General features: G+C 50.5%; 1 protein-coding gene across 3 annotated transcripts; it reads right to left on the bottom strand.

Annotated features, from left to right (window-relative positions):
- Positions 1 to 266: 266 nt before the first annotated feature.
- Positions 267 to 21,132, bottom strand: PKM (pyruvate kinase M1/2). 3 transcript variants are annotated; one of them, XM_056346488.1, is made up of 11 exons: positions 20,974 to 21,132; positions 15,378 to 15,547; positions 14,916 to 15,007; positions 11,842 to 11,973; positions 11,465 to 11,651; positions 10,690 to 10,960; positions 9,892 to 10,042; positions 8,307 to 8,459; positions 4,652 to 4,818; positions 1,607 to 1,788; positions 267 to 1,024 (listed from the first exon to the last, which is right to left on the bottom strand). In XM_056346488.1, the coding sequence occupies exons 2-11, from the start codon at positions 15,526 to 15,528 to the stop codon at positions 918 to 920; spliced, it is 1,593 nt and encodes a 530-aa protein (XP_056202463.1). In that variant the 5' UTR covers positions 15,529 to 15,547; positions 20,974 to 21,132; the 3' UTR covers positions 267 to 917. The 3 variants fall into 3 exon arrangements, with proteins under 3 accessions (XP_056202463.1, XP_056202462.1, XP_056202464.1); XM_056346487.1 differs by lacking the exon at positions 4,652 to 4,818 and adding an exon at positions 3,983 to 4,149; XM_056346489.1 differs by lacking the exons at positions 4,652 to 4,818; positions 20,974 to 21,132 and adding exons at positions 3,983 to 4,149; positions 15,760 to 15,891.
- Between the last annotated feature and the right edge of the window lie 355 nt (positions 21,133 to 21,487).

Raw genomic sequence — 21,487 nt, 5'->3', positions numbered from 1 at the left:
TCAGCTCCCCGCCCAGCGCGCCCCGCCCGCTGGGAGGAGGGGCGGGGCCAGGGGAGAACCCGCCCCTTAAAGGGGCCGCGCACGCCCAAAGCTGCGCGCTGCCCTGGCGCCGGGCGGGCCACAACAGGGAGCGGGCCGGTGTCCGCCCCGAGCTGGAGCAACCGCAGCAGGGCGGGCGGCAGGTGCCCTCCCGGCAGGCTGAGGCAGGAGCAGGACCCCGACCGCCGCCCTTCCCCCCTCCCAGCCCGAGGCACAGGGCAGGCCGGTCGGTGCTTCAGCTTCTCTTTATTGATGAACAGTGGTGCTCTGCCGCCCCGGGGGTCGTCGGAGTGCGGGGGGGAGGCTCAGGGCGGGGAAGAAACACGACTAACAGGGAGGGCGCTGCGAGGGGAGCACGGGAAGCTCTTTGCACACAGGTGGAGCGTGCTGGGAGCCAACACCTTCTTCTGCCCCCAGCCCTGGGAACCACCCGCTGGATGCACCTTGGACTTGGTCTGCAGGGAGGGCTGTGGCTGGGACAGCGGGTGGCTGCATAGGAGGGGGGTGCGCAGCAGCTCGAGGAGTGTCACAGCAGAACCACTGCCCACAGGGCACCTGTCCCCTTCCGCAAGGGAAGGGTGCGCACAGGCTGAGGGCAGGCCCTCTGCTCAGAGGGCTCCCAGCAGCACACAGGACATATGTCAGGGCAGGACTTCACTACGGGAAGAGGTTTTTAAAAAAACTAAACACTTCAAGTATATTTTTTCTTTAGTGATTTAAGGTCTCTTCCCCCTGCTGCTACTGCACTGGGTGGTGTTTAGCAACCTACATCCACTCTAGGGACAAGAACAGCGCAAGCTACGGCTGGCCTAATGCAAGGGGAGAGGGGAGCAGAGGGAAAGGGGGAAGGAAGGTGGTTGCTGGTTGCAGCCAGTCGTTCAGGGAACAGGCACCACACGCATGGTGTTGGTGTAGCCAGAGCCAGGGCGCCAGCCCGTCAGCACGATGACCAGGTCACCGCTCTTGAAGAACCCACGCGCTTTGCCTAGGAGAGAAGAGAGGGAGGCATCAGAAGCTCAGGTCCCACCACCACCAGCTTGCCACATGGCAAGCCTGTCACCCCCTCCCCAAGCCACTCAGGTGCAGAGGGGGGCAGGCAGCCTGTCCCACAGCAGCCACAGCTCTGGGTCGGTATTAGGATCCTGTACTCCTGCTGCCCACCCATTGGGGACCCTTTGCCTCTGCTCAGGCCCCTCTGCAGTACGGAGAGTGAAATTCAACAGCACAGGAGTTGCAGAGGAGCTGGAGAAAGGAGTCTCCTTACTCCGGGCTTTGCTTCTCTCACAGGAGCAAGGAGCACCACAGTTCAAGCACTTGAGGTGGCTGTTAATCTGGTTTTCTGCTGGAACCTATTTTAAGGCAGCTGTGACAAACGCACTGTCCCATTTCCCAACCGGATGCACTTGTGCTTATGCAACTACCATTTCCCCATTTCCCAACTGGATGCTGTTACCACACAGGTAGCCAGTTACTCTCGCTTGGTCACCTGTCCCCACCAGTAACCCCAACAGCACCACCACAGCCCACCAGCCCATTCCCCACGTGAGGCTAGAGCAGCGTCACTCACCAACGTTCATGCCCAGGTTCACGCGCAAGTCCACATCCTCTGCCCAGGAGTCATGAGCTGGTTCTTTGCACAGGACTGGGAAGATGCCCCGGTAGAGGTGAGCCTGGCGTGCCGTCTGGTCATTGCGGGTCACGGCGATGATGGGAGCCCTCGGGCGGTACCGGGACACCAGGTGCGCTGACCTAGAAGGAAACCACACCAGGAGGTGAAGCACCACACTGCAGGCACAGCCACCTGAGGAAGCCTGTGTACAGCCAACGGGAGCACAAGCAGCAGCAAGGTTTGGCTGTCACCCTGGAGGGCTCCACAAAACCCCTGGAGGGACACAGAAGATGGCCACAGGAGATGCTACAAGAGCCAAGCTCACCAACGAACCAGATGCTCTGCTGAATTCTCAATTAGGCAACTGGACAGACCACCACCAAGAGCAGTCTGGCCCCTGGTGAAATTCACCTTGCCTCCAAGTTTAGAAAGTGCCATCTGGGTGTTTTGGTCGCAAAAACAAGCCTTTATTTGTCTCTGTTGCTATGTTAAGGTGGCGAGGTGCCATTTATTCTGGGCCTTGGCATCTCAGTGGGGGTCCCTGCAAGTTCCCTCTGTTTTGAGGAGCTCCCGGTCTATGGGATGGGAAGTGCCCATGCCAGCAGCACTCCCCAAAGCTTGCCAAGGAGGAAGCCATTTGCCTCCCAGCCACGTTCACCTGCTGAAGCCAGCAAACAGGCCGGCTCCTCCGTAGAGCTCCGCTCTTGCGCCCAACAGGAAGCAAACACAACAGAGGCCAAAATGGGAAGCCAGGCAGAGTCTCCTTAAAATAGCAAGCAGCACACCCTGGGTGGGGACTACAGCTTCCCTTTCCCCAGGCACTGCTTGCAGAGGGCATTGGCAAATAAATGGAGGTTAAACCTGCAAGGCACTGGCATTTACAGCTCCATCTTTCTGATGAGCATGCCGGTACCTCCACTAGTAGCTTTTGCAGCCCTGTTTCGTGGCGCCAAACTCTGCAATATTCAGATTCAAAGATTGCTGCTTAAGGTAGGCAGTAGCAGTCTGCTTGAAGCACCCAAACACACGTGCCACCTCTCAGACAATCCTTCCCACACTGTCCAAGAAATCTCCTCGTAGCTCTAGGAGATCCAGGTACTCAAAGGCTGTAACAGAATCCACAGCTAAAAATATTCAAATATCAGAGTTCAAATCTCTTTTAAAAGGTCAAGTGTAAGACTGGAACCTTTTACAAAGAAATATTAGAAGCACGAGGGTATCCAGAAACTCAGTGCTTGCAGTCACTCCTCAGCTCTGCAGAAAGTGGCTGCTTCAAATCATTTTAAGCTGTAAATTTAGGTGAAGGATTCACCGGTGGTCCAGATCTTCAGGGAGACCATGCCCAGTGCATATAATCACATCTCTGATGCTGCGCTATGTTTTTGGTCTGAATCCAGTGTAAGAAATTCAGATTGTCTTCCAGAAAGAATTCTGAGACTTATGGTCAGACATGCTTTGAGTGGGCAGCCCAAGTTCCTCTAGATGAAAAATCGGATCAGCAAGGCTTCAGCTCCCTTTCCAAAACTGGAAGAGTGAGTCTCTACTCAGCAGTTGTCACTGTCACTGGACAGGAATCCCAAACTATATAGTTCCAGTGCATCTGCGTTGTTGTCTCTCAACTGCAGCCAAGGCACTGAGCTCACCTGAGTGCAGGCAGCACTTGGCTGCTGGGTGCCTGCCAGAGGCCTGCCTGTTCAGCAAGATTATGTGCAGGCAGGCATAACGAAGCCTGTAAGAGAAAATTCCCAGTACTTTCAGTTTCCCTGCCTAACAATTATAGGCTAAGCAGTCCCTCTTTGCCCCTTGGGCTTAGGCAAGCAGGACTGATGCCCAAAAGGTTCAGCAAGGGACCAATAATTTGGATGCTACTACAAAATCCGAGACCTTGATTTAAAAAAAAAACCAAAAACAAAAAAACCCAAAAAAAACCCCCACAGATTCTGCATCCACTGAACTTGTGTCTTACTGTTAAATGGAGGATTTCTTGCCAAGAAGTTTGAATCAAAGCTGCAACATTTATTTCCCCTTGACTCTTCCAGCCAGCGCTGCTGGCAGAGATGCCATTTGCAACAGCAAGGGGAGGCAGGGCTCGGTGCTGATGCCACACTGGCAGAGGCCGGCTGAGGAACTTGGAGGTTACGTATGTGCAGATGTTCAAGATGTCTGCCCATCTCCTGAGGAACCAGCACTGCAGGCAGGCGGCCGGGGCTCAGTTGCTGCCAAAACCAGGGCTTCACTGTGACAGCTCTAGTCTTTCAAAGCCATCTTTTTGAGTCTCCTTCCCCCACCCTGTCACAAAATGGGCTTGATCTGAGGGAACCTGTCACCTCCTACCTTCCAGACTTGGTGAGGACAATAATGGCCCCACTGCAGCACTTGAAGGACGCTTCCACAGCGCCAACAGCAGCAGCCTCCGTGGGATCACAGTTCAGGGAAGTCAGACGACGCAGTTCCTCAAACAACTGCCTGTGAAAGATGGCGGCTTCGGCCTCCCGGGCAATCTATAAGAGCAACATGCGTTCGGGAAGACAACACTCACGTCAGTCACTCAGGGCAGCACAGGGCAAGGTGAGGTGCTCTATCAGGAAGGCGTCACACAAATACCATCAGCTTTTGACATTAACAGTTACCAATTAGCAAGCCCAGATTTAGTTCAGCACGCTGTGGTGACGGCCACAAGGCTCAGCCACCTGAGCAGCACACCCTTACAGAGGAACCGTTCAGTTTTCAAGGTTTCTCTTCCAAATTGGTGGCACCTACTGAGTCACCTCATCCTGCCAAGCCCACACTCAGGTGACATTCATGCCAACTGCCAGGCACTCTCGCTCTGCTCCTGCCTACGTGGAGTCCCTCCCTGCCACACAGAAGTCAACTCAGACCACAGCAGTTATGCAAGGCTGGTACCGAAGCAGTGAGCTGCTTGCTTAATATTTGCAGTGTTAGAAGGGAGCATGCTTTTGCTCATGGAACGTACTGGCACCAAGCCCCCTCTCGGAGCCCTACCTGCCAGACTCGGTCAGAACTATCAGGGCTGGAGCTAAGCACTTAAAAGAGGCCTCCACTGCGCCTACTGCCATGGCATCGGCAGGGTCCCTGTTGTTAACATTGAGGCGGAAAATTTCTTCAAACAGCTGACGATGAAACATTGCGGCCTCAGCCTCACGAGCTATCTGCAGGCCCGAGTAAGAGGGAAGGAGGAGAAAACAGGAAAGAAAAAGAAGGAAAGATACACCAGAGTAACATGAGATCACTTTCATTTGCTTGATTGTCATAGTAATGCATGCAAGAGAATATTAAAGGTCAAGCTGTGAAACTTTTTGGCTCTCAGGTTGTCAGTTTGGTGAATGCAACCCAGTCTAACACGCCACAGCCGCGCTGGCTGGCCCACCACACTGTTTAACTGGTAGGCCCTGGTCACTGGGCAGGCCTTTCAAAGGTGGCATTCTTGCTGTCTTTTTGAATCCTTTCAGAACAGGCAAACACAGATTGCTTTTCAAGGACCAGAGCAAGCCAGCTCAGAGTGAGACTGCGCTGTGCAGCAGCTGTTTATTACTTCCTCAAGAGACTCTCATGGCATCTACCAACCTGCTGATGGTCCTGCCTACAGTTCCTCAAGAGGAAATCTCTGTAGCTCCATGACCCCACTTCATACTGTCCCAACACCACACAGCACAGCTGGAACTCTCTTTGTGGAGCCAATATGCAAGCAATGCACTTTCAACATCACCCCTGAAGTTGGGAGACCATCTCCTTCAGCTTCATTAGGTTTAGTTTAACTTGAGAGCCAATGAAGTTTCACCTCAAGGTGCTACACCAACTTCCCTTTCGGTATAGAGATCAATAGGAAGAGGACTTCCTTTTATAGGGTTGTCACAGCCTGTATGTTGGGGTGTCTGTACTGTGCCAGACAAGAGGTACAGGCACAACCAAAGGCCTTCTGTTCAGGCCAAGCACTTGCAACAGGTTCAGTAACCTATTCATCCCAGTATGCTGGGAGTCTCTCACATTTAAAAGACAGCTCTCATTAACAGAAGGTTGTACTAGCCCCTGACAACCCAATAAAGGTGCCTTGCAGAGACTGGAAAAGCATGCGAAGGTTGATCATCTTTTCAAGGACAACTTCATCCAGTTACTTCAGAAAAGTGAGCAGCTGCTACACAAAGCATGACAAGTTTACATTTAAGCAGAGGCTGAAGTGCCATAATAGGGAAAGCTCTGTAGTTAGACCCCTTCCAAATAAGAATTTTGCTTCTCTAGTGTTAATGAATTATTTTATGTGATGCTAGGAATTATCCCTCTTCCAGAGATATCAGTTTAAGCCAAAGTAGTTAAGTATCTTATGTCTAAAAATAACAGGACATATGTGACAGACAGGAACAGCAGTCCAGTGCCAACTCTAGTCCTGAGGCAGTCAGTTTTGTTGCTGCAGGCTTTACACTTGCCATTAGATAAAATGGAAGTATTTGCCTCAGAAACTTACTCCAAGAACAAGAGCCAGGCAGTTTATTCTTCAGCTCCTGCTACAAAGGTAGGCCACTCTGCATAACACCCAGAGTGAACCTGAGTTTAGAGGGAAACCTGCATTCCCCAGTTCTTACAGGGTATGCGTACACATGTCTGCTTTGACAGTGGCTGCAGAAAGGCACAGAAATTCTTAATTCCACAGCACAGCTGGCTTCAGTCATACAAAAATGGCTCAAGGGTTTCCAGTTGGTACACAGGTGGAGATACCACGGTGGAGGCAGGACAAAGGAAAACAGAGAAGCCATTTAAGCCTTGTCCCCATTAGACAGCAGGGCCAGCGTGGCATTTGAAAACAACTGCGGATCATGGACCGGAATTGGAAGGGAGCGGGCAGGAAACAGCCTGCCCCATGTTTGAAAGCTTGCTACTAAACTCAAAGCAGACGGCATTTTTGCCATAGAGATGCCATCCACTGAAGAGCAAGCTCGTTTCTACAAGGCTAGCTGGAAGGGGATCACAAAGCAAAATGACTACAGGCCAGGGACAGGCAGGTCAAGCCTTTTAGAGAGGTGCACGGATACTACAGAGCACAGACCCTGATTCAGTATCACAGCCCACATTTGCTGCCAGCACCTCAGTACAGAGGGAGCTTTCCCTGGAATACTCTGACAGCAGCACTGGATTAACAAATATATAAATCCAAACTGACACCAGTTTCAGGCCAGGCACTGCATACCGGAGCTGCTCTTTACCAGGGATAAGGTGATCTCTCCCTGCTATGACTGCTTGACCACTTCAGATCAAAATCTGCTCTGGCCATGCTGCAGATTTTCAGACCATGGTTATTCAGGGCACTATTGCTGGGCAGGGGTCCTCTCAACTAATGCCAAGTGAATTAGCTTAGAAGAAAGATCCTAACTGTATGGGAACATGCTCCCACCATCACAGAGTGAGCACCTTGCTGTCTGCACCACGTTACACGAAATAAAGTGAATCTGTATTTGATCTTCTGCACAGAGGGTTAAAGCCTTCAGCATTTCTCCACGGGCCTGGCAGAGCAGACACCACTGTCCTCGGGTCTGCAGGGAGAAGGAAGCATGCGCAACAGATCCTAAGCTCAGGATACAGGTACCATACAGCCTGCCTGATTCTAAAAATTAATGCCAGAATGGAAACCCAGGTGTAAGGTTTGCTGCAGCAAGTTTCTAACTCCTGGTAGAAAGTCAACCCTTGTGATTTAGGGAGTGAAAACTGAGGAAGAACCTTTTAGGTGCACCGTTAGCATTCAGCCTGTAAACCAGTAGTCACTGCCCAGTAACTTATCAAGGCATTTTGCATTTCCCACAGGCAAAAACCACCACTCCATATTGACAAGTTAGAGGTAAAAGATATTTACATAATGCACTGCAAACACACACTAGCTGAGTTGATTAATCTATATAACCTGAATTGCAAATAAAACTGGTGAGAGTTATCACTGCTGTGATTCACAGCACTGGTAACTGGGGAAAAGCAACACTTTTAAATACTTGACATCAGGCTTTTTATCAGCTGAAACACGAGGTGGGTGAACTCAAAGCAGAGCAGAGGTTTCTGGCAGTTTGGGCATGCAAAAATATGGTGCTGTCAGTACTCATGCAGCAAACACCCCCAACACCAAGCGCACCAGGTGCTGAATGCAACAGTGCTGTAAATCAGACTTGCAAGCCTCCCCCACCCCTCATGGAGAAGTCAGCCAATACCTTTCATTACCTAGAGATAAACAGCTTAAGCAGCTCCTTGACCTTGGAGAAGTTTAAGGCACTTAACATGCCACAACGAATAAGGCATTTGAAGAAACTCATACCAAGGTAACAGTAAAAACCCCTTTACCCTGCCCCTAAAAAAAAAAAAAAAAACCACACAAAACTAGCTGGAGAAATCTGAAGTTTTAGATTTCAGAGCACTACAGAGTAGTTCTCCGCTCTGCCTGACAATAGTTTGGAGCACACAAAGTGAGGTTTCAGACCCGTAGGACCATGCTAGGTCAAGAAAAACCCACAGCAGGTGTGTGAACAAAGAAAGCAGTCCAAAGTAATGACAGGTGCTGCCATCTAGCACCACACAGATGTGTATCTTCAGGTGCCTGGCTGAGACAGAAGATGCAGGACAACCTGTGGGAGAGGCTCCCCACCAGAGCAAAGACAGTACTCACAGCATGCTGCATGCGCACAGCCTCCAGCGGGTAGTCTCCCTTGGCGGTCTCTCCAGAGAGCATGATGCAGTCTGCTCCATCCAGGACGGCATTAGCAACATCGCTGCCCTCAGCACGGGTTGGGCGAGGCTTCTTGATCATGCTTTCCAGCATCTGGAAGAGAAAAATTCCAAAGAAATCAAGACACTGCAGAAGGAAGCAGCTGCTTTTTCACGAGTGCACCTCAATACACTTCACGGACAGGGCAGAAGATAGGATGAAGCCTAAGGACTCCGGGAGAAGACTTCTGTGGGTCCAGGGCAGAGAGCAGCCTGGTCCCTAACAAGCTTTGAACTCAAGTATCTACCAGCAAGAAAAACAACCCATTTAAATTTTGTACCTGTTCTAGATTTACTCCTTTTCCAGGGAGATTTAATCCACGCAACATTACAGACAATACTCCAATGTTTCAATTTAATTTTTCAGCACAGGGCTTGGTCCAAGGAACTCTCAGCTCTCTAGAGCCAAGGATTACAATAGACACCTTTACAGAAGCTCAAATCCAGCCACATGTTCCCAAATTAGCATCTAGGAGTTTGTTTTTTCTGCCTAGAAATAGGTATACAGCAAGGTCTGCACCAACTAAAGCCATCTTCATCCAACACAAGATTTCAAGTTCCTTATATTACGTACAGGCTAGTAAACTCAGAACAGCTACCACCACCACCTCCTAAGCGCCCACTCTGAAGAGAGAGGAAAACCTCTGAAGAGCTTTCCACGAGGTCAGCCCTTCCCACCCCCTTCTCCCAGAAGCTAGTGTAACTCCACACACCAAAGCCTGGCCAGCTCTCCTATCCCCCTCAGGTGCTCAACTTTTTTCCAGCTGCAGCTCACCACTGGGCAAACAGCACTTATTTCCTCATGAAACACCACCTGGAGCAGCATTTCTGTAGCAATACAGGAAGAGGAAGGAGCACATGCCACTGTAAATCCAGGACCTTGTCTAACTCTACTGTCTTGAGACAGATTTCACCTCCACAGGCTGCACACAGAGCAAGCACAGGCAGGAAAAAAAAACAAAAAATCAGCCCTCCCAGCACCTGAGGACTGTCCACACATGATCCCTACTGGAACCAGTGAAGCTGAGCATCAGCCCTCCCTCACTCACTAACAGCTCCCAGAATAATGAAGCGATGGATCTTCTATGCAGTCCCTTCCGACTGCTGCAGCGTGGGCACACCATGTAAGGTACCTGGGAACCTTAGCAAGTCTTCTCTGTTGGACACAGATGTGCTGCTGCAAGATGCCAAGGCAAAGCATGTGCAGTTTTTCTCTGGAATTTTTAGTCAGCCCAAAAGGCTTGTACTGCATGAGTTTTTTTGAGGGGTAAAACCTTCAGCAGCCACACAAGAGGTCCTGTAACCTTACTGGGGAAGATCCCAAACACACATTAAAAAGAAGTGCCTCAAGATAAGCTATGCAGCTATGAGAAAAACCTCTTTGCTCTTGGCATCTCACCCTCCAGCAAACGCCAGCAAGCCGTGACAGCTACTGAGTCACACCCTGCCAGACTCCAGCAGTTTGAAGCTAACACTGTTTTGAGTACCTGAGTGGCACAGATGACTGGTTTGCCAGCCCTGTTGCAGCGTCCAATCATCATCTTCTGGGCAAGGAAGACTTTTTCAGCAGGGATCTCGATTCCCAGGTCACCACGGGCCACCATAATGCCATCACTGGCCTCCATGATCTCATCGAACCTGACAGCAAGAGAAGAGGTTTGTTACCCTACTTGTTCTGCAGAGCACCTTCCTGTTTGCTCTGTCCCCCCGCTCTGAGAGGGAGCATCATTCTGGAGCATGATATGCAGCTATGCTGTCAGTGCATGAGCTTTCCAGGTGCTATTTTGGTACCCTGTAATGCCAAGGTAAGAGGAAGAAAAACAAGACCAAGTCATAGCACATATAGAGTGCTATATAAAGCTTTCTAAAGCTATACAAAGACAGATCGAGGGGAGCATGAATTGCTCCCAGATATTTTAGTCTGATAGTTTGTAACAGACTTGGGAATTCCCACACATTAGCTGACCAATTTGCATCCAGAACAGCAAGTTTGAGCTCTCACACACTACAAAAAAATACTGCAGATTTTCCAAGGATGCAAGGAGATTGTGACACTGTCCCCATGAGCTCAGGGTGCGTGACAGTTACTCTGTTCATACTGTAGCCACGTCAAGTCCCACACACACAGCATTAACCAATGGCTCACACCGCCACCTTGTTACTTGGACTGGTAAGTTTGCTGCTGCTGGCAAGCCAGAGAGCAGGAGTTTTGACTAGTGTGAAAGGCCTTGTTCTTTCATTGACACAGGGGGGCAAGCCTAAAATGTCACCTGCAAAAAGCTCACCTGCGCACACCCTCATGGTTCTCAATCTTGCTGATGATCTTTATGTTCTTTCCCTTTTCCCCTAGCACCTTCCTGACAGCGTGGACATCAGCAGCTTTGCGGATGAAGGAAGCAAACACCATATCCACATTCTGCTCCACACCAAATTTTAGGTCCTGAATGTCCTTTTCAGAGACTGCAGGCAGGTCAACTGCAGCACCAGGCAGGTTCACTCCCTTCTTGCTGCCAAGCATGCCACCATTCTCAATCTCTGTCACGACATAGTCAGTGCCTGAAACAGAGGCATTCCCACGGTCAGTGCTTATTGGGAAGCTCCCCAACACCAGCTCCCACACCACCTCCCTGCCCGAGAACAGCAGTGCCAGCAGCAACTGCACATGATAAGCAGCACATCACCGGTCTCTTCAGAGGATTTATCTAACACACAAGCTTGCAATTTACCTATGGGAGCACAGCAGACTGATTTAAAACTGCTTCTGTGCTGTTCTTGGAAAAGATGCCATTTGTTGCTTGTGTGCAGGAGGCTGGGAAAGCCCCCTCCAAAAAAAAAAAAGCTGCCAGGTTGTACTTCTGTACACAGGAGCCCTGAATACCAAACAGAGCACCCCAAAAGCCTCACCTCCATCTTACTACACATTCTGGGATTACAGGCAATATCTCGCTGCTAGAACCATGTACTCTAACATACAATTGCAAGCTAAACCAGTTACTGGAAGGAAAGCACAAATATGCTCTGAGGAAAAAAGCAGGCATAGCTGGAACGGTGGTTACCAACCTTTCTCCTTAACCAGCAAGGAAATCAGACCGTCATCCACATAGATTTTGCTGCCTACTTCTACAACCTTTGTGAGATTCTTGTAGTCCACCCACAGCACATTCTCATCACAGTTCTCCATAAAGGCATTATCCAGGGTCACTTTGAGTGATGCACCCTTCTTCAGCTCCACTTCTGCTGTGCCACTCTGTGTCAAAACAGCCATGCATTTTAGCAAAATCAGTAAAAAGCAGCACACAACCACCTTCCAGCCTGCAGCAGTTTGTCAAAACCTCATTCCCCAGAAACATTTTTGTTTGGAAAAGGCCACAGGCATAAAACACTATCTAGTCTTGCACAGTGGGGGGAAAAAAAAAACCAACACAAAAAAAACTTACTCCCTTAATGAGTCCAGTTCGTATTTCAGGTCCCTTAGTATCCAGTGCAATAGCCACAGGTCTGTAGGTAATTGGATCAGAGGCAAAGCTCTCTGTAGCTTCTCGCACATTCTTGATTGTGCCCTCATGATACTGGCAAGGAAAGAGATGGAAACATTCAGGTCACTTTTACTCCACCACTTACGGAAAGTATCACTACGCACCCTAAACACTACCCAAGCTGACAGCTCTGCTCTCACATTATGCTCAATTTCAGTTCTAGCTTGAGAATTTTATTCAGACTAAGCTCCCAAAAAACCAAGAAAGAGGATACAAAGGCCTTCCCCACATGAAACAGCCTGGCAGTTATCTAGCTCTGCCTTCAGTGCCCCCAGTTCTAATCCTAGAAGGACAACTCAAGGAGAGCATCCAGGCACTCGGCTGAAATGATTTTCCATCAGGACATACACTTGCCATTCGAAGGTGGCCCACCAACCAACAGGCCTTTGGGAAGAACGTTTTCAAAAGCTTTGCTGAACACCTGCCTATTCAGCATGGCAAAACACTGGCAGCTGGGCAATTATGTGCATGGGAAGATTCCTGAATGCCAGAAGGACAGCACAGCTAAGCAACTGCCCCACCTGGCTGTTCTGCTCCCATCAGAGCATGGAAGGGAGGATGCCATTCTCTGCATTGCCAACTCCCCTACAGACTTCCAGCCTGACCCCTCTTATCAGTCCCACAGGCGAGCAGATGGACAAGCTTTTTTACAACTCTTTGGCTTACATTTCCCCTAAAGATAAAGAGGACGTTATCCACTTAAGTATTTATGTTTTATTTTGAGAGCCAAAGAAATCACAGCTAGAAGTTCCAAGACTCCAGCACCATGCACTCAACCTCCGAATTTTCACATGTGCAAAAGCAGTTTACTAGTGCTGCCAGTTTCCCACCCCAACTACCACAAACGCGCTTCAGATGACCAGCAGATCAGTTTAGTTTACTTGCTTAAACAACATTAAGAGATAACCTTGACTGCAAATTGTGTAACACTTGACAGTTTTGTAGATAAGAAATACCCCTTCCCCTCTGTGCCACAGGCCAACAGCCTTTGACCTGACTCACCTGGGAACAGTCAGCTCCTCCCACGCCACTCACCCCCTCCGCTGGAGCCCCACACACTGACTTCAGCGTGGTGGGGATAATAATCCAGTGCCAGGAAGCCAGGGCTGGAAAAAGCCGTGCTAAAGTTTGTCTGCATGCTCTCAGCCAGAGATATACCACAACCCCTAACTCTTTAGAGAAGGAAAAATTATATTTTTTTATTGATTGACAGTGCAAGTTGGGACTGAGAAGGCCCCAACTCTTCCAATAACCACAGCCTAGAAGGATACAGTATAGAAAATCTGCCCGAACAATGCTATTACATTTCTCTGGGCCCAGTCACCATGATTTCTCATTTTTAGTTTGACAGCGAGGTCTAACTGCCTTCTGTCTAGAGAGTCTGACTTCCTGAAGTTACCTATGCAGAACAGGAATGCAAGCAGAACTGGAAATAAAAGCAAAGTTTTTTCTATATTAAAGGGTGGCAGCCAGGTGTCAAAGCACATCTGTTATAAGTTTAAGCCCTGCTGAATGCTTTGGGGTGGATGTAAAAACAGAAGCACTCAACAGATAAACACTCTTTGGGGCTTCACTGGAAACTTAAGTGTTCTGGAAGAACCAGGAGGGAACTCAAGCCTGGCTATGGCTGACAGTCAAACTCAACAGGAGGTGACAGCAAGACCAGACTCCGCTGTAATTTAACTTCATCTGCATGAAATGTGCAATTAGACCTCACACAAAGCAGAAAGCCACAGTCCCTGTCCTTGACCTGAGCTAACAAATACACAAACCGCAGCAGCAGCTCCGCTGGGCAGTAACAGTGTGAACATTCCCAGTTTCAGTCTGGCCACGAACTCTCTGACGAACCACCCACCTGGCCCACAAGCCAACCAGCTGCAGGATTTGACTACCGAGAGGCAGGGTTACTCTACGCTACCCTCTCTTTAGGCAGATTTTGCTAACTGCAGCCCATGCACTGACACTACCCACGGCATTTAGTCAAGGTCTGATGGCCGTCTGCAGTTAAGCATCAGACCTTTCAATTTTGACAGTGCCCTGTGGCCTTTAAAGGCCACAAGGGTGAGAGGCCAAGCTGTTACACACCGCGAGGTCCATGGTTCAGTAAGTAAAGACACCTACAGCTGCTACTGGCTACCATCTGACATTTCGTAAGCTGGAGGGCCGCCAGGGTGAAAAAACTCTATGGCAAGGCTCAGAGTGGCATTCCAGGCAACCTGGAATGGGATCCTTGGCTCCTCCAGTACCACTGAGGACCTCTTCTATTTATATCAGTAAGGGCTCATCTGCCACAAACAGTGTTGATTTCTTTTGACCTTATTCTTATAAGCTCACCACACCACCTCCCAAGTACTGGTGTGCTAGCTTCATGACTGCCAGGAACACAACCAGGGCAGCCGGTTAGCCGAGCAAATCCAGGAATTAAATTCTTTGAACTAGGCACAGTAATTACTTCCAATCACTAACAGTATCCTTTTGAGACAAGGTTATTCATTGATCGCCTGCTTGCAAAACCCTCAGCAACAAATCAAGCAAGACCAGCCACTGATAGTTGTGTACTTGTGCAGTGGTGCTCAACAAAAGAGGGACAAATGTCCTCAGCTTCTGCTATTAACTGAGATGCAGCTGCCCTGTACAGCTAACAGGACAGGAAGAAGAACTGAAGGATTTCATGGCAAGCAGTTGGCACACAAGTGTCATATTCAGGTACCTAGCTCCCCGGTATAGAAGGGTGTGGAACCAACCCGAACTGCTTTCAATACAGCTCAGAAAGCACACTTAAATATTACCAGCAATTACAGAGGCTCGGTATGTACAACCAGCATGCTTTCCCCAAAAGCAGAGCTAAGTTTCACCTTCCCACACTAAGGCTGGTCTGGACAAAGCTGGATTTCCCTCTTTCCTGAGGGACAGGGTCAGCAGGCACAAACACACAGCCCCAGCTGGGCCCATCCCAGCTCAGAGCTCACCCTTACCTCGTGGGTGCCATGAGAGAAGTTGAGCCGGGCAACATTCATTCCAGATTTAATCATTTCCTTCAGCTTCTCCACCGAGCGGGAGGCTGGGCCTAGGAGAAAGAAATACTTTGAATATTAACTTTGTAAAAGTAATGAGATAACCCACACAAGCCAGGCTGCTTCATGTGGAAGAGAAATGGATGCAGACTTGCTAAGCGCTGAAGCAGTCCATCTCTACAGCAGCAAAGATTGTTTTAAAGTGCCTTGAGGAGCACAGAACCTAAACACTTCTGATTTCCCTGGCTACTGTATTTGCTCCTAGCAATAACACAGGTTAGGCAGACATAGGAAAATCATATTCTTTCAACACACAATTTCATCCCTGGCAAGGGATGAAAGATGAAGCCTTCTCGCAATTTTCTTAAGTTTCACCAACACAGGGGTATCACAGCTGCCGTTCTCGATCTAGGAATCACCTACCGATGGTGCAGACAATGCCGGTGTTTCTCGCAATGGTTGGCTCTGAGTCAATGTCCAAGCGGCACATGTGTTCCAGGAAGGTGTCCGCCATGGCAGCATGCAGCTGCTGGGTCTGAATGAAAGCAGTCCCTGCATCATGGTGCTTCGACATTGTTGCTGGAATCCTGTGTCTAGAAGAGAACAAAGCGGTGCCAGGTTTAGGAATCACCAGACTCGCTCATCAGGTGCGGACACCTACACACCCACGTGATGAATATGGAGGTTAACAAGAAAGCTGCTACTGGGTCGAGCTATCTTTATGTTCCTATTTGAGACTCGTAGATACAGGCAAGACACACTTCTATTTCCATGTCATCCCCCACGTACACCACCCAAAGCTCACCTGCCTTCTATGCAGATGTTCCCTTCATAGCTTCTCTTCATTGCCAGTCTTCCCTTGGAGCTACACAACGCAACAAAATTCAAGCACTTGAGTGTGCAGGCAGAGATTCTGCCTCCTCCCTCCCAGCTCTTGAGTCATTTCTCCTACAGGCCTCGACTGTTTCCCATTGCAACTGGGGACCAGGGCAGCTTGGTGCTAGTGTGACTGCAGATATGCTCTTACACAGGCAATCTTCTGCTGAGAAGCACCTAATCATGGCAAAGTCTGCCTAAGCTTAAAACCCATCCTTCAAACCTGTACAAGCAAGTAGACTTGAGCTGATTTAAACACACCATCTTGGCAGAGAACATGTAAGAGACTGAAGGTTTCTTTAATATGCTCAAGGTCCCTCTTCAACTGAAAAGGCCATCCCCTGCATTCCCCCTCATCCAGGGCCACAGAAAACCACCACAAGATTTAAAACTGGGTTGTTTTTTTTGTTTTGTTGGTTTTTTTCTTTTCCAAATTTTGGATAAAAAAACCTGTCTGAATTCAAGCTGCTTGCCCCTACAGGACTCTAGCGTCTGCACAACAGCAGGCGCAGAGCTTGCAGCCCCAAGAAGAACCCCAACTGAAGCTTAACTGTCCACAGGAATGGGAGGACACTCATTTCCCAGCAGCGCTGGTGCCCCCAGGCATTTCTAACTGCACACCTCAGGCTGCAATACAATCATTTCCTCAAGTAGCAGTGGCAGCTAAAAGCTGTTTGTCCTCTTCAACCTGCCCAGGCTAGATTGCTGGTGTTCAAAAAGAGTGATGTAAAGTAGTGGCTACTGGCATGGGCAGATCACTAGTTTTGACTTCAAACTTCATCCCCTGGGCATGCAGACGATATTCAAAGCTGGCTGCTCTTTCAACATAAGCTGCCTTCACCTATAAGGTATGCTTTTAGCGCAGCACTTGTAGAGACATGGGCTGCTGCTCAGCCAAAAGCAGGGATAGAGCAGGGGGGTTTTGTTCTGCCTGCCCCAAGGAGACAAAAAGCCCAATCCAATAAATCACAAAATGGTGTTAGCTGCACACACCAGCCAGCTCAGTGTATTCAGCTTTGAAACAGAGGCACTAATAAACCCAAAAGCTTTGCCAAAGCTAGCAGGGCTGACCAGAACGAAGCCATGCCTCTAAGGAACAGGCAGGGAGATGCCCTGCCAGCCTGCCACGCAGAGGCTCTGTTCGAGCCGACGCTCCTCCCCTCTGCACTTCTGCTCTGCAGACCTTCCCCACGTACGTGCGGATCGTGCAGATCCTCCTGCAGGCGGCCCTGACTCACCATCGCCTCACTCCCATGCCGCATAAAGGAGTCAGGCCAGTGAAAACTATAATTTGCCCTGGCAAAGTCTCCTTTCTCTCAGCCCTGCCAGAAGCTGCTGACTCACCAGAGTCAGTACAAGAAAGTCTGCCCACATAAAAAGCCCGACAAAGTCCCATTATTATAGGAAAATATACTGGTCAGCCCTGAAACATTATGTTTTAGCCCTCTAACACTTGCTGCTGCATCCTCCAACACCTGCAAAGCAGCACTGGCTTCTCTAGATGCCAAAAAAATATAAGCCTTTGCTGGGAAATCGCCTCTACACAAAAGCAGGTGAGCAGGTCTGCGCAGCTTCTGGGAACGAGAGGAATATGAAACAACAGGATCCCAAGACAGAAACTACATCCACAGCATGACTTGGAAGTTTTTAAAAATAGGCACGTGAGCTCTCCCCATCTCATGGAAATCCCCCACCCACCTGAAGACTTTATAAATAAAGTAAAATTATGTTTCCAGTCAGAATCCCCTTCACAAGATTTTCCAGTAGTTCAGTGAGCTCAGAAAAATTAATCAAAGACACCATGACCTTGTCCAGGGGCGAAAGCAGAAACGCAGCAGCCAAGAAGTATCCCAAATACCCATCTGCCCGCAGCACCATGCCCACTACCAACAAGCTTTGCTTTTTAATTCTTCCTCCTGCCTCCCATTACATGTATTTACAAAGCATCAACTGAATCCCACTGGAAGAACCAGTCTTATAAATGTAACAGGAATGTCTGGCATTTCCCCCTAGTCCAGACTTGGTTTTTAAAAAAAAAAAAATAAAAATCAGAGGAGCAAGAACTTCAAGGAAACCCAAAGACAGAGCCCTCAGTCTGAGCTGGGCAAGGAAGGGAGGGGTACCCTAGAAAGCCTCAGTGTTTCCAGCACTGAATAATCTTAATTCCTTCCTCAAGGAATAATGACTAAACGCCCAAATTTACTACTTGGCCTGCCTGTGCTTCAGGCAGGGCATCCCAAAGATGCTTGGTATCTCCCTGGCTCTTGAATATTCTAGAAAGAGCCGTCTGAGGTCACAACTACCAGTTCTGCATTAGTGAGGTGACTAAACCCAGCCAGCTCATTCTGAGGTCGGCTGAGAGAAACTCTAAACTCCCTCCCCAAGGGCAGATCCAAATCCGAAGGTGCTGTGAGAGGCGGCAGCAGCAATCCCTACCCTGGGCCAAGCCTTTGCTGTTATCAGTGACAAAGGGAAGCAGCAACTGCAGCAGCAGGCCTCACAGAGACTGTCCCCAGGCAGGGCTGGCATTAACCACTGCCACCCTGAACAATGTTTTACTGCCTGTAAAAGTTGCAGGCAAGCTGCAGGGAGGCTCGTGGCAAGCGATGATTCAGGTTTTATCAGTCTGCCTCACTTCCACCACCTCTCTGAAGATGGGAGAATAAGGCTGCTCACGCCCAGTGTCCCTGGCCAGAGGCAGAAATGGTTTGAGTTAGAACTTACATTGGAGAAGTGCAGGGTTATGAAACCGGGCAGGCCTTCAGATTCCCAAAAAAAGCCTAAGCAAAACATCAGCTTTGTTCATTCCAGAAGCTAAAGGCACTCAACAAAAAAAAAAAAAAAAAAAAAAACACAGCTCTGCAGCAAAGCAGGCTTTTAACACAGCCTGTCAGTTCCTCTCCCGAGAGGGAGGACAACCTGCTCTCCCCTGGGCAGCTGTTGCAAGAGGTGGCGTTGTGCCGTTATGTAAGTACAAGATGGCCACCCCAAAATGCCATCTCTTTTCTGCAATGCTGGACGGGACCCAGAAGCCACCACCTGCTCCCAGCTGGCCTATGCTGTCCCCGACAGCAAGCCACAGCTCCACAGGATTGACCCACAGCTCTGCAACAGAGATGCCTCTCCAGCTTTTTGGCAAATGAGTTATGTGGGACAGAAAGGTCAGGCCAGCCCGCACAGCACTGGGCCACATCAGCCCTTTCCCTGCATGCAGATGGATTAGCCTCGCCATAGCCAAGCCTGCCCTTCCTGGAGGGCACAGGCATACAGGAGACTTAAAAAAAATTGAGTCGAGGTGACAAGCATCACATAACTGGTGAGAAGAAAGACTTATCTCGAGGGTATTTGTAGTGCAGGCACACCTACCAACTTCACCTTGCAGCATGCTGGTGTGACAGAGGACAAGGAGCCTTTCAGCCTGGCCCCACACGAGCAGACTACCTAGTTGCCTTCAAGGCAATTGGAAAAGTCTTTTTTGCATTATAAAAGAAAGTTCAGGGAGTTTTTTTTTCCATTTAAATATAGCTAGGTGGAAGGACAGATCCCTCTCCTACACCCCCAGCTGCAGGATGCAGGTTTGGTGCGCGCCCAGCGCCGGGCGGCAGCAGCAAGGTACTGCAGGCCCATTCCCTACGTGCCACCCACCACCACGCGCTGCGGCAGCCTCGGCACCATCTTCCCCAGGGAGAACGGCCGGCCCGGAGATACAAGGCCCAGCACATGGTCCAGCCAGCCTAGGAAATGTTTTGTTTCTATCAAGTTAAACTATCAGCTTGGGGTCTAGAAAACTAATTAAAGACAGTGTTGGACCAGTCCAGCTAACCAATATAAATTAAGGTTTTGGCAAAATTTATGGCTTTGGGCAGATAAAGAGATAGGTAGTAAAGAAAGAAGCAGACTGCTCTGCTAGAGCAACAGGCTCCGAGGCAGCACCGCAGCCTCCACAAGCTTGTTGTTCAGTGAGAGTGAAGTTTCTCTGAAGGGTTTCAAAGGCAAGAATCCCCGAACACGTGGCTCACAGGAGAGCTTCCTGCCTCGGAAGGAAAGGCCTTCGTTAACCTGGTGATGGTTGGGAAATGAGCTGCCATCAGCATGACCCGTCAGGCCACCAAACTTTTAACTCCTTCAAATTAGCCTAAGTTCTGCTTTATGAATGGGATGTCAGGCATAAAGTTATGTGCTTAGGAGTTAATTTTCTTTTTTAATTAAGCACTCCTGGGTTGCACAAGCCCTCGAGTTTCCCTGGAGGTATCAGGGTAACAAAAAAACTCTTTGTCATCCAACCTTTAGACCAAGGCAAGTCACAGTTAGCAGCAGCCCTTCGCAGGAACAGGACTTAACTGGAAAGCAAAGACATTAAAATTGCACAAACCTCTGCAGAGCACCGACTCCTGTTAACCCGGGCCTCACCAATAACCAGTGGCCTTATCAGACCAAAGCAGGTTTTTAGAGACTGCAGTTTACTTTTATTACTCTGAGGAGACAGTCGGGAGGTTGCCATTGTCCACCCACAAAAGCACCATTCATGCCCAGCTAGCCCTGCAAAGAGGGTTTAAACACGTTTCGGACGTTTTCACAGTTCAAGGGTCTGTCCAAATCAACTGGACGTGTTTAAGCAGGCATAATTACGGAAGAAGATAAATTCAGAAGGGGCCTTCTCCTCCGGGGGGGGGGGGGGGGGGGGGGGGAGGACAGAGGCTGCAGCATCACTGCTGGTGTTGGCGAGCCGTACGCTGATGGAAGCCAACGGCCCTCGGGTAGGGGGGGGGGGGGCGGCGAAGCGCTCCGCTCTGTCCCCATCTGACTCAGCCTCCCAGTAGGCTCAGGCCCGGCCCGACCATCAGGAACACGGGCGGGACGGTGCAGCCCAGGCCCCGCACCGCCCCCCGGCACCACGCCTCAGGGACCGACCCACCGCGGCCCCCGGCCCGGGGCTCCCCCCCGGCAGAGCGGCAGGGCCGGCACTCCCGAGCCCGAGGCTGGGCGGGACGCGGCCGCGCCACGTGCCCGGCGCCCCCCCCCCCGCCCCGCGGCCCCTCAACGCCGACTGAGGGAGACCCCGGCCCGGCGGCGGGAAGGAGCCGATGGCGGCGGGTACCGATGCTCCCTCGCCGCCGCCCGCTGGCCCTCAGGCCGCCGTTACCTGCCGCCGCCCGACCTCGCCTCACACGCGTCCTCTCCGAGAGCCGCCGCCGCTCTGCGTGCCGCCCCGCCGCCCCGCCAAGGTGATCCCGGGGGTCGAAGCACCGCCCTCCGCCCCCCCGCCACAGATTCCTCCGCCGCCCGCCCCGCGACGGGGGCGGGAAGAGGCGGGGCGCAGGGACTCCTTTTTCTGGCGGACGCACAAGGCGCGGGAGGCGCTGCGATTTTTTGCACGCAGGCGGAGAGCGGCCGCCGCCGCCTTAAAGGGCCCGCGCCCCGCCCGCCGCGCATAAAGGCGTCGCGCCTCGTCCCGCTGCTCTTAAAGAGGCCGCGCCCCCTACAGCTCACCCCCACAGACTGGCGCCGGTTGGGGCGACGTTGGAGGGTCCTGAGCCTCTGAGCCCTGGGGGTGCGGGGGGGCCAAGGTGGACGCTCTGCAGTGGGGCCGTGGGGACACTGTGCCAGCTGTGTGGGGAGCCAGCATGGGCGCCCTGTGTCACGTCTGTGGGGACACT

Source organism: Falco biarmicus, chromosome 7 (genome assembly GCF_023638135.1).
Source record: "Falco biarmicus isolate bFalBia1 chromosome 7, bFalBia1.pri, whole genome shotgun sequence".
NCBI classification, from domain to species: domain Eukaryota; kingdom Metazoa; phylum Chordata; class Aves; order Falconiformes; family Falconidae; genus Falco; species Falco biarmicus.
The sequence above is the reverse complement of the archived record's forward strand: the minus strand, read 5'-3'. Positions and strand labels throughout refer to the sequence as shown.